General features: G+C 25.6%; 1 protein-coding gene across 1 annotated transcript; it reads left to right on the forward strand.

Moving 5' to 3' along the window:
• Positions 1-11,881: 11,881 nt before the first annotated feature.
• INS49_004639 (uncharacterized protein) lies at positions 11,882-13,415 on the forward strand (the record flags this gene model as incomplete). Its single annotated transcript, XM_043165427.1, has 3 exons — positions 11,882-11,950; positions 12,018-12,636; positions 12,835-13,415. 3 exons carry the CDS (start codon positions 11,882-11,884, stop codon positions 13,413-13,415), a joined length of 1,269 nt encoding a protein of 422 aa, XP_043018142.1.
• Positions 13,416-14,409: the final 994 nt, after the last annotated feature.

A 14,409-nucleotide genomic window follows, 5' to 3' on the forward strand; every position in this document is an offset into this window, starting at 1 on the left:
ATTAATAGTTTTTAATAATAACTTATAAGCCTTTTTATTATTCCTTTTTTTTAATTAATATAACTATTTAACTTAAAAGTAATAAGTTATTAACTTTTATTACTTTAAGTTTATATGCATTATTATACCTATTTATTTATAATTAAACTTTCTTCTTACCTTTTTTTTTCTTTTTTTCTTCTTATCTTTATATTATTATTAATTAAAGGTTAAAAATTAATTATTACTTAGTTATTTTAATAAAAAAGGTATTTTTAATATATTAATTTTTTTCTTTAGTTAATTCTTATTTAAGGATGGGTAATAATTATTTATAAAAGCTACTTAAAGCTATAATTAAGCATTAAATATTTCTTTTCCTTATTTCTAACCTTCCTTACCTTAATTACTTATATAATAATTCTTAAGGGTGCAAAGCTCTTCTTATTATTATACTTTCCTTTTTTATTATCTAACTTTTATTATATACTTTTTACTTTATTATTTATTTTCTTTACTTCCTTTCCCTATAATTAAAAGTTAAAATATTTTTTAGTTAAAAAGAAAAAATAAAGAAGTAATTTTAATTGCCCTTATGTTATAAGGTATCTTAAAACCTTAATGCCTTAATTTTAATAATTAAACTTATTACTTTAAAAAAGAATAATTTTATATTAATAATTATATAACTTCCTTATTTTAATAACTTTAAAAACTTGCTTAATAAAGCATTATAATTCTTAAATATTATAAATATATAAAATTAATAAAACTTTGCTTAAAAAATAAGTATTAATTTTTTTAAAGATCCTTTTAAAATAAAAATTATTATAAATAAAGTTTATTTAAATAATATTTAATAAACTTAAACCTTTAATTATTTATTATTCTTTAATATAAAATAAATAGCATTTAATAATAAGCTTATAAAAATAATATAAAAATACTTTTTAAGCATTAATCTTTACCTTAAGCTAAAAAAATTAGCTAAATTAATAAACTTAATAAAATAATATTAAGCTTTTCTTGCTTTTAATCTTTTTAATATAAAAGGAATGCTTTATAAATATAAAAAGCTAAGAACTTAATATATTATAGCCTTTATAACTTAATAACTTTTTAACTTTTAAAATATTATATTCTTACTTAAAGAGCCTTTATATTATAATTAATTTCTATTTATAAAATATTAATAATATAAATTAATAAAAGATTATAAATTTATTATTATACTTATTTATATACTTAATTATTAAATAATAATAATTTTTAATAAAATTAATAATTATTACTTATTATAAAATAATCTTATATTAAAAAATAAAAATAGCAAGATAAATAAGGATATTAAAGTGCTTATTTATAAATATTTAATGGCTGCCTTAAAAAATAAAATATAAGATTTTAGCAGGAAGTTTATATTTAAATTAAGATAAATTAATAAAATGTTTTATAAATAGCATGCTGCTAAGTTTATTAAAAACTATTTTAAAAAGAATTAAGAAAAGAATAATTAAGAAATATAGGATTAAGCTAAGGCTGCTTTAATTAAAATTATATACCTTAAAATGCTTAAAGTTATTGCTAGCATTACTACTTAAATATTTGCTATTTAATTAAAGCTTAATAAAATTAAAAAAGCTATTTAAATGCTTATATTAATTCCCCTTATTAAGATTAATAGTATAAAAATAATTAAAGCAAAAAATAAGCTCTTATTATAAAAGAAAATTATTTAATAGCATTTATTTAAATTATAATATATTAAGATTATTATTAATTAAAAAAAAAGCATAAGAGAAATAATACTTTTAATATAAATTAATTTAATAACTTAATTTTAAATATTTAATATATAATAAAGCATAAACTTTTATATAACTTAAAATTAATTAAGCATAACTTTAATTAAATAAGCCTTTAACTTAAGTATTATGCTATAAAATATTTTAAAATTAGTAAGAAATGCTTACTTTAATATATATAAGAATCTTTTTTATTTACCTTTCTTAATAATAAATATAAATAAAACTTAAAGCATATTAATTAACTTTAAGTAATTAAAGTAGCGATAAAGTTTAAAATAGTAATAAAGTTTACTTAAAAATAATTTAATAAGCTTATTAATAAACTAGCTAAGCAATAAAATGTAAGATATAAAACTTAAAAATAAAAGCTTTATAAAAAGTAAAAGTAAAAATTAGCAAAGCTAGCATATTATACTTAATATAATAATTAAAAGGAAAAATAAATTTGCTTTTTATTTTATAAAGATATTTAAATCTTTAATAACTATACTTATATTAGCTATTAAAGCAAACTTTAATAATTAAAAGGATATAATTAATAAACATGCTATTAAGTAAATTTTAAAAATATTTAAAGCTTTTATAAAAAAGTAAAAGCTATAATAAGATAAATAAATAAAAGATTAAAAATAATAATAATAATTTAAATTATAATAAAATAAATTTTAAAACTTAAAGGCTTAATTAAAAATAGCAAAATCTTATTTTAGCGGTCTTTGCAATACTTATTATAAAGTATTTAAAGAAAGGTATATTAATAAATATAGGGAAATATAAGGAAAAGTAATATTACGTTAAATTCTAGCTAGCTATAAAAAGCTAGCTCTTTTGCTCTTTTAAATACTTTTTTAAAAAAAAATTAACTTTTTTCTTTTCTTATATATTTAGTGCTTTAATTAAGCTTTTCTTATTTTTTTAAAAATTTTTAAAATACTTGCCTTTTCTCTTCTTTAATTCCCTTTTATTCTTATCTTCCCTCTTTATTGCGTTAAAGCTCCTTCTTAAGTTATCCTTATAAGGGTTTAGCAAAACCTGTTCCTTATTTGTTTAGGCGGCTTATTTTTAATATTAAGCATTTAAGTAATGTTAATGGTTTATAGCTAAATAATAGCAACATTTCCTTAAGTTTCGCAACCTTTAATTACAGCCATTTACCTTTATAAAGTTTAAAGTTTTTTACTTTAATAATATTAAAGAAGCTTAGCTAATTTTAAAGAATAAAGGCTAAACTAAATATTTATATAGCTCTTTATTTCTTAAATATAATGCTTAAATACAGCCCTTTTAAAATAATATATACTTTTAAGAGTAAAGACTTTTATAAATATATTACGTTATTAGTTTTAAATTAGCTCTTTATTTTTCTTTTCTTTTTAAATTAATTAATGAAATAAGAAGTAAATTAAATTAAGAAGTATCTTTTTAATAAATAATTAATAAATTATTAAGATATTGCTTTAAAGGGAAAACTTTTTAATTACTTTATAAATATTACTTAATAATTATTTTAATTTTAATAAGAGCAATATAGCGCAAGTATTTAAGAAGATTAACATTAAGTATTTTGCGCTGTTTAATATTATAAACCTAAGTTTAAGCACTTAGTTTTTAAAGAATGCAAACCTTAACATAATATAAGTACTTAATCTTAAGGTTAAGAAAACTTATATAAGTAATAAAAGTTATTAAAAACTTAAGCTATATTTATATATAAAACTTTATTTTATTAAAGTAAAAAATAATTAATTACTTTATATAACTTACTTAGCAAGGCTAAGTAATAAGCACTTATTTTATTAAAAGTTGCTTAAGGCATATTATATTAATTATAAAAAGGCCTTATATAACCTAAGGACTTTAATTATTTATTAATATTAATAAATCTTATTTATAAATTAATAAATATAGATTTTATTTAATAAGTAATATTAATATTATAAGCTAACTTTTTATAAAAATAATAAAAGGATTTTAATTTTAATTAATAAATATATTAAAGTTAAAAGAAATAAAATTATAAAAATAAAGGCAGTTTTTATATATAATTTAAGGAAAACGCTTTATTTATTTATTATTATTTATTTAATTAATATAGAGCTTAAGAAAGATAACTTATTTAATTTTTTAATATATAACTTTAAGGATAATTAAAGCATTATAAGCTTATTAATAATCTTTAACTAATAAGTTTAGCTTATTCCTTATAAAAGCTACTTTTTAAATATCCCTTATAACATTTTCTTTATATAATAAAACTTAAAAATTTTAAATTTATTTTACATAATAAAAACATTATCATACTTAAATTAGCTTTAAAAAACATTACCATAATACTTGCTAATTTAAAATAACTTTATTAAACCATTAATATAACTTTAATCCTAACCTTAATCATACCTTATAATATAAAACCTTAGCTAAGCCACTACTTTATTTACATTAATAATTATAAAAAACTTAAAACATAAAAACTCCTTTACCTAATCTTTCATTTACTTAGCTTTCTTCTTAAGGTTAATAACTAAGATTAACGCACTAAAAAGATTTTATATAAGCCTTAATTTTATTTAATATTAGCATTAAGCTTATAAGTTATAAATATATTAAAAGCCTTAAACCTAAAATTATAAAGCTATATACATAAAATATAAAGCAATAAGGTTTATAAAGCATTAAATACTTAATTATATAAATCCATAGCTTATTTATAATTATATATTAAATCTTTAAAAGCTAAAATTATTAACTTAAAGCATTTTATATTTCTTATTAAATACCTAGTAATATAATAAATTTAAAAGTTTACAAAATAATAACGCACTTAATTTTACATTATTCACGCTATGCTTATTAACTACCTAGCCTTAAGGGCTTTTAAAACACCTAAGTTTAAAGTTTTACGCTTAAGCGCATATTAGCAAATAATAACACGGCAATTAAGAAATATAAAGTATAGTAACTTAAGATTTCCCGCTAATAATAACTTACTTAATAAAAGCATAAATTTACAAGCTTATAAAGCAATTAACCTTTAAATTTTATATTAAATATAACTATTAAATAAATTATGCAATAATTAAAGAATATAAAGCATATTAATTTAATATTTCCCATTAACCATAACTTGCTAAATAATAGTAAATACTATAAAGATTATTTAAGCATACCCTAAGTTCCATTTATATAAGGAATATTACTTTAAAATATTAATTATAATAAAGCAAGGTTTTAATATTTAAAAGCATTAAAGCCTTAAATATTACTATTATTATAATTTTTAACCTTAAAATATTTTAAATATATATTAGCATTATAAAACTTTAAACCTTATAAAAATTAAAAAAGCAATAAAAATTAAAGGGATTAAGCTTTTTTAAAAATATTATAAATAAGAAAATATTTCTTATTAATAAAATATAATAAATAGTTATTAATATTATAAGTAATATAAAAAATATAGCTCTTAATAAGGCTAACCAAGCCCTTGGTTTATTAAATAAACTAAGTAATTTTAAGATTTTACGCTACTTTAACAAGAAAGCTAAATATTAATTAAGTAAGATTAACTAGCTTTTTTTTAAACTTAGCAATCTTTTTAAATCCCTTTACTAATTACTCTTTATTTTAATATATTATTATATTATTTTATTTAAGCTTAAAGTTACCCTTATCTTATAATAGCTACTTAACTTCCTTCTTAAGCCTAACTAGCTACCTTTTTAACTTAAATTAGCTAGCTACTTTCTCTTTTCTTATCTTTTAAATACTTATCTTTATCACCACCCTAACTTATAACATTCCTTTAAGCTTTAAAACCTTACTCTTAATACTTTTTTAATAATAATAATTATCATTCTTATAACCTTAAAATATTAAATATAATAACCTTAAATATAATGCTTATACCTTTTTTCTTTACTTAATTTCTTAATATTATTATATAATATATTTACTTAAAGCTATATAAGCAATATTAACTTTCCTTATAATAATAACCTTATTTAACTTTTTACTTAATACCTTTGCTACTTAATAATTATTATGCTTTAATAATATAATAATAATTAATTAAATAATTTATTTAACGGCTATTTATTATATAAATATTATAATATTAAGCGCAATAAGTTAAGGGTTTTAATAAGCTTTTTTTATATAAATTTCCTTAAATTTAAGTTTAGCAATAATAAAAGCTTATTATAAAAGGCTTAATAAGCTTTATTTATATAAGCTTTTAAAGCTTAAGTTTAGCAATAATAAAAGCTTATTATAAAAGGCCTAAGAAAGCTTAATTATATAAGCCTCTTAAGCTTAAGTTTAGCAATATATAAAGCTTATTGCATAAAGTAGGTAAATATATTTTTATAATGGCCTTTTAAGCTTAGCTAATATAATATTAAGCTATTAATATAAGATTTAAAGATTAATTTAAGGAGAAAAATAATTAATATTAGCTTATTTAAAAATAATATTACTTAATATATTATAAAAAACTTAACAATTAAATTAAAAGTAATTTATATAAAATATAATAATTAATATTAGCTAGCTTTAATTAATATAATATATATTTTTATAATTTTAAAAATAATAAAAGCTAAGCTAAATATTTTTATCTTATTTTTTATTGCTAAAGTTTATTTAAATAAAAGTTATTAAAGTAAAAGCTAAGCTAAATGCTTTTATTATATTTTTTGCTATTAAATTTTACTTAAATAAAACTTAGTAAGGTAAAAGCTAAGCTAAATGCTTTCGCTATATTCTTTATTATTAAATTTTACTTAGCTTAAGAATAAAAAGTAAGAACTAGGCTATATGCTTTTATCTTATATATTTAATATAAAAGTTTATATAAAATATTAATACACTAAGTAAACATTAAAAAACATGCTTTGCTATGCTTAAAGCCTTATAAGATTTACTTAAAATATAAATACACGCTCTTTCATTCCCTTAAATATTAATATAGCCATTATAATTCATTAAATAGCAATATTTTTAGCTTAATAAATATATAATTACCTTGCTATAATTAACATTATTATTATTATTATTATTATTATACTTAAGTTAAAAATTCTTAATATTATAAATAAGTAATTACATGTAGATTTAACACGCCTAAGAGCTATAGCGGATTTACCTTAAAATATACCTTAAAGCTAAAAGCTTATATTAAGGTTAATAATAAATATTTATAATAAGAATTTTATTAATTTATTATTAACCTATTTATTAAACCTAAAAGCATTTAAAAAGAGGTAAATAACCCCTTAATTTTGCTGCTATTGCTATAATAAAAGCCTAAGCCTATGTATTTATAAATAAAAATACATGCTTGCACGCTTATAATACTAGAAACTAAGCTTAAAATCATTATTTTAATAAGTATTGCTATCTTAAAGGAGCTAAATTAAGATAAATTAAACTTACTATAAATATTTAAGGGCTGCATAGCTATATTTTATTAAATAATGCTTAAAAGGCTAATTAGCCCTTAGCTTATAAGCTAAAGGAAATTAAAATAATAGCTATTATATAAAAAAGTTTTATTTTTAAATTTAATTTTATTATAATAATTATTAATTTATCTTTATAATTATTCCTTAATTTAAATTTAAAAGCTTAAATTTTAATTTTTAAAAAACATTATAATAAATAAGGTTTTTATATAGCGGTAAAATTAAAGCTTAAGGTAGCTATGTAATTGCTTTATACTTATATTGCATGCTTTACCTCCGCTTAGCCTTAATTGCGTTTTATTACATTATATAAAATTTCATTTAGCAAACCTTAAATTCTTTTTAAGAATTCATTACTTATTACGCTTTATTAACTTTAACCTCCTTTACTTTTTTACCTTTTCATTATTATTTATTTATTTAAGCCTTTATTAATAATTACCTAACTTAATTTTTCATTATTATATAATTTATTCTTATAATAATATATCTTATATTTATAAATTAAGTTTCTTAACTTTTCTTTAACTTAATTAAATTATATTATTATATTAAATCCTATTAGCTTAATTTCTTTAAGCTAAAATCCTCTTAATAAGGTTTGCATTTACTTTAAACGCTAAGCCAACTTTAATAATTATATATAATTATTATATTAATTACACGAGGTTTTTATATAATTATTATATATATAGCCTATAATAATTTTCAAGGTTTTAAGCAAGCCCTAAGCTTAAGTGCATTACATTTTTAGCATCTTGCTAAACCTTAAGGTAAAAATATTAAAAAAAAGCAATACTTTATCTTAAATTGCTTTTTAAAAAGGATGCTATGCATAAATATTAATAAGATTTTATAATATAGCAATGCATATAAATTAAACTAAATGGAATTAATATAAAAATGAAAGCGATTAATTTTCCAGCTTTTATAATTTATATAACCTTAATATTTATTAAGAAATTAAGCATTTAAGCTATTAAAAAGATTAAATTTAAGTATTAATGCTTTTATACCTTAAAATCTTTTAAAATAGCTTATAATATAGCTAAAGCTTATAGCTTAATATATAGCTAATAATAAGGTTATTATAAGCTTTAATATTAACTTTATTAACAAGCATAAAGAATAATAATATTATGCTTAATATTCTTGCTTTTTGCTATCTTTATAACATTATAATTAAAGAGCTTTAAATCTTAATATACTTTATGCCTTGCATTTTAAAATTTATTAAAAATACTTTGCTTAAGATAATAGCTAAAGTTTTGCTAGCAAGTATTAATAATAATAATATTATTTTTTAATATTCTTAATTTTTATTAACTTTATAGCATTATAATTAATAAGCTTTAAATCTTAATAAACTTTACATTATGTTACTTAAAGCTTATTAAAAATGCTTTGCTTAGGATAATAATTAAAGTCTTGCTAGCATTTAAAAGTTTGGAACTTTATTTAATAGCTTATTTAAGTTATATTCCTTTACTTAATATAAGTTTTTCTTTTTAAAATTAGGCTTTCCTTTAAATAAAGTTGCTTATTATTATAATAATATTAAAATTTTAGCTTAAGTTTTTTCCTTTTTAAGTTATTAATAGCATTATTTAAACTTTCCGTATTTAACCCTTTGCTAATATTATTAAAGCTAGGTTTTATATAATAAATTATATTAAGTTTATTATATTATTAACATTTCATAACTTTATGCCTTTTTATTAAGGTTTTACGCTTAACTAAGCTTGCTATCCTAAGACTTATCCTTATATTAGCTAGCTAAGTTCCGCAAGTTTAAGTTATTATTACTGCCTAACTTAATAATTTATTACTAGCATAACTTTAAAACTTCTCTTTATTAAAGCTTTTGCTTATTAGCTTTATTATCATATTAAATTATATTTTTAAGTAATTTGCTATCTTTTAATTAAGTATTAATTTTCCTATTTTTATATTATTACTGTTAATAATACCTAAATTTTTATAAATTATTCATTGCTTTTATAAGTTAATTTTCTTTAAATTAAAAGTTTTTTAAAATTTTATTTCCTTATAACTTTTATAAACACAATCTTATTATTAAGTTTTATATAAACTAAACGCTAATCTTTTTAAAGTAATAATTAATTTTTAATAATATTTAATGCTTATTATTATTAATATAGCTACTTAGCCTACTTTAGGATAACAGCTAATAAGTATAATGAAATTTTTTTTTATATTATAATAAACTTAAGAAATTAATAATAAATTAATAATCTTATAATGCAAGGTAAGGGTAATAATAATCTTTTCTTATTAATATAATAAATTTACTAATATTTATTATTAATAAAAAAGCTTTTAATTATTAAAAAAGACTTATTAAATTTAAAAAAAGCCACAAAATTAAGGCAAATTATTAATTATAAAATGATTATTACTTATTCATAGCTTTTAAACCTTTTAATTAAGCTAACTCCACCCCTAAACACCCCTTTCCTTACCTTATTCCCTAAGTTTTAAGCTTTTATATACTCTTTATTACTATATATAATAAAGTTAATATAATTCTTAATATTATTTATAGTTTAGCTGCTTATAAGTTTAATAAGGACTTAAAATAAAAGATAATAAATCCTTTAAATAGCAAAACATTTACCTTATTTAAATAGGTAAAGCTAGCTATGCTTATAATATAAAACTTAAACGGCTTAAACGGCTTAAATTAACGCATAAAAGTAGCAATAAGCTATAATTTAACTGCATTTCCCTCCTATAGCTAATACTTAATAAATTCACTTAAAATAGCATTTAAGGAAAATATAATTTTATGCATAATTCCCTTTTAACATAACTATAATAAGATAGGTATATGCTATTTAAGATTAAAAAGATACTTACTTAAAATAGCTTATATAAATATTTTAATATAATGGCAATATATTTATAAATTTAATAAAATCTTAAACTTAAAAAAATATGCTATACTTTTATAATAAATAAAATATCTTTATAAATATTATAATATTTAATATTTAATTTAATTTTATATTAAATTTAATTTCATATTATGTTATATTAAATTAAAATTTATATTATTTAATAAGTTATATTAATTTATATTAAGCATAATATTATATTAAATTATATTAAGATTAAGCTTATATTTATAAATATTTAATATTAAATTATATTAAAGATAATATTATATTACATTATATTAAAATTAATCTCCTATTTACCAATAATTTAATATTAAATTATATTAAGATTAATATAATGCTTTAAATTAACACGATTTCTTTTTAATACAATATCCATTATATATAAATAATGCAATATATACAAAATAAAATCATATCAAAATTTTAACATTATGTTAACATCCTTTAAACAGCTAATCGCGATACTTTCGCCAGGATATCAGAACCCCCCCCTCCCCCTGGTAGGTTTGGAAGTTGGGTGGTATATAAGTCGGTGTGACGCGGAGTGAAGAAATTTGATAGTTTCGGCGCAGCCAATTAAACAGCGCTTGGGTAATAAGCAGAGAAAGGAGGATGTCAAAAGATGAAGTGGGTGGCAATCATCGAGGTTGGTAGATTCAGTGGGTTAGAAGACCATTCTCCGGCGCTACGCAGATGGCTCGGCCTCTCACAATCAGCCCGTGTTTCATTGGGGGCTATCAATCTGCAGGACTTTTCGCATTACATTCGGAAGCAGGCGCTAAAATCTTACCTTTCTTGGAAACTATTGGTTTGTAGGGTTGGGTTACACATGGGCGAATGTGCTGAAAACATCTCTTGTTATTGGTTAGATTGTCCAATCCCTGATAGCTGAATGTGGTGTAATGTTGTCTGACCCGACCTGGTTGGTTGGCAATGAGACCGGCCAGGCTGTAGGAAGAAGGTGTGGTGCTAATCTCGAGCGCTTTGCAATATGACACTTCCCACCACCACACGGAACTAGGCCAGGCAACATTTCTCCGCTAGAGAACTTTGTTGAATCACCAGACTACAGCCACTTCGACCACAGATCACTCATCATCTTTCACACATGTTTCCCGGCTTGTAGGTGGCAGGTTTGACATCTCCGTCTCGCATAGGTCTATGTCCTTTTCTGCCTTTTTAAAGGGGGGAGAACACAAGTCAGGTATGAACTCCGAAGTCTCTTTTGAGGCAACGGCGGTGGTCCGTTCATACAGCTTCGAGGTGGAACAGCGCCTTGGTGAAGGAATAGGTGCTCGTCATCTAAGCCAGGCTTTGGTAGAGCAGAGAAATGACGGCCATCTTGAGGACGTTACATCACCTTGGCGTTCCTTTTTCGAGAGCAGCTCAAGCAGCTCCCTGAGGCAAGTAACGTCTCCCTTATGAGTCTCTGCGTATCGATAGCTGACAAAACATCAGAAACCCGGTAACGGAAACTGTTCAACATGAGGCTATGAAACTACGAGACAAATGGGTGGCCTTCTATCAGAAAAGTCCCAAGGGAGAGCGACTTGACCTTCGCAATTTTTTGCCAACGATGAGCGGTGTGGTCACCATGGTGACTAAAGTCACATCCGAATGGCAAACAAAACAACAAGAGGGTCGCGTTGGCAAGACAAAAAAGCTATTCCACAGATTTTGCGGAACGTTAGACTCTCATAGTTCCCTCATGAAGATCCTTCCGGAAGGAAATGAGTACGTGGCTATTTTTGCGGGTACACTAAACGCCATCATCAAAGTACGAATATGGTCCCAAGGCTGCACATGCAAACTTGATCATGGATTTGTGGCTAATTGCAGTGTAGGCCAGTGCTAACCACGAAAAGATTGCTGAAGGTCTGGCAGAGGGTCTATGCACCATTAGTGAGCACATCGAAGATACGGACCGGGATCTCAAACTTTCCAATTCTGACGACATGTTACATCTCGTGGCGGATCTATACGAACACGTCTTCCTTTTCCTCTCTAGCGTAATGGACTGGATCCTGGAGAAACGATTCAGACGGTTGCTTGACTCGTTTTCGGACAACTTCAACGAAAGGTTCGAGAATGAGATCCGCAGAATCAACAAGAAAGCTGAGCGAATACGGACCTTCGCGACGCAAAGCTTGACGGCCGAGACCAGAGTCACCAGGCTTCTTGTGGAAGGACTTGACCGGGACATGAGGCTTGGTTTGGACGGAGACAAAAGACACAGGGCAGACATGCAACTGTTTGCTGAACGGATTGAGCGACAATTGTTGAAAGCTGAAGAAAGTCGGCGGGTTCAAGATGAAAACATGCGGAAGCTTGGTGGAGCAGTCGTGGTGCTTCTCGAAACAGATGCTTCGAAGTGGTTGGAAAACCAGCGACTGAGCCCAGTCCTGCTAAAAAGCACTGGAAACTGGCCAGATTCTCCATCAAGACACATTTCCTACACCGACGGTGAGTTTCTCAGTGAAGCATTTCTTTGCTGTTGCTGACATAGATTCAGTCTCCTCTATCGGCACAGAGGATGTTGTCATCAACTCACGACACCTCGAAGACTACTTTTGCCGAAGCCGCATTCGCCTGTCACCCGATGACTTCGGACCGATTGCAGGGGGAGAGGAAGCCGTTACAAGACTGAGTGAATGGTCGCAGGGTTTTCACCCGCCCATGCTCTGGTTCGAAGGTCCCACATTGGAGTTGACGATTTCGAGAACCCTTTGACAAGCATCGCCGCCAAATTTGTGGGCATGGTCGCAGCACACCAACTTGACGTTATCTCATATTTCTGTGAAGTGCCTCGCACCAGCGGACGCAATGATACACCGGAGGCGGAGGGCGCGATCAGCTTGGTCTACGCACTGTTGAGGCAACTGGTCGAGAAGCTGCCTCCTCGTTTGGACACGGCTGTTGATCTCTCCGAGGCACGGTTTGCAAAATTGGACGGCTCAATGAACACTTGGACAGAGGCAATCGAGCTACTTGGGGACTTAGTGAACGTCTTGAGCGGAGTAGTTTTTTGTGTCATCGATGGACTTCATTGGCTGGATGGCGAAGGCACAGACACGCCTCTGGCACAATTGCTCACGGCGTTGCGACACGACAGACTGAGGGTCTTTTTCACTACTTGTGGAAGATCAGCATGCCTTTTGGATTATCTCGAGAGAGATGAGGTATTGATTATGGGTGATCTCACCATGTTGCGGAATGCACCTTACGATTTCGATAACAAGTAGACGTGATCTAGTGGTAGCACACAGGTGGTGCAGACACATACGTTCAAGAGCAATCTTCTCGGCGTGAGCAATAGTAAGGAAAACAAGGTGTTTCCGATCCCTCACCGGGTGACAGCACACTGAGGTAGAGAAACTTCTCTCATTAGTGATGTGATCGATAGAATTCAAGTTGCTGAGTGAGCCACTGGACGCGCCAAGAAGCCAAGAAAAGGATCCTTGGCTACGGGTCCTTGGCTATGCAGTGACTAACGGCCTTGAAAGTGTTGCAAGACCCAGGTCACCTGGACAGTGGCCGGGAAGAAGGAAGTGTGGACAGGGCCATTGGCCAGGTCGTTTCTACCCGCCGAGCCAGCAGTATCCAGGGCCTTTTCCAATTCTTGTTCTACCGATTGGGAACGATAAACCCTGGTGATATACTTCTGCAACAGAGCCCAATCCCAACGCTTATTCCTAAGGGTCTCCTAGGCATCTGTATTTTCCTCGATTGGAGGTATGAAAACCGGGGCGTTAAGCGCACTGGAGCCCCAAAAAGCCTTGCCCTGGTTTACGCTGGCCGGTCTTCCACCAAGCCCAGCCTGTGGGATACGTCAGCTTACGTGGTGGACAGATTACTCAGAACGTCCCAACTTCAAGTCATGAATTATTTCAACATACGAACCTGCAACTCAAAAAGAACCAGTTATTCTGTATGCACGGTCGGGCCCGGTCTGGAGACCCAAAAAATACCGTGATGAATGGATGAGCAATGGGCGGTCACGAATCAATATCAGCTATCTCATTCAAGCTGACATGCATTGTGCTGAAATGTAACGTGACAATCTGGCCTTCAGTCTGTGATAGCTTTTTTCTCGCTATCAGGTTGATGGTCCCCATTTTGGAATCAAACCGGAGGACACCCACGCACCCATGTCCAGTGGATCAGCATAACTCACACATCGAGTCCAAGATGACGACGCATCCACCTGTCACTCAAGCCCACCAATCGGAGGCAGGA

This window comes from Diaporthe citri (genome assembly GCF_014595645.1).
Source record: "Diaporthe citri strain NFHF-8-4 chromosome Unknown scaffold_12, whole genome shotgun sequence".
Taxonomy (NCBI): Eukaryota; Fungi; Ascomycota; class Sordariomycetes; order Diaporthales; family Diaporthaceae; genus Diaporthe; species Diaporthe citri.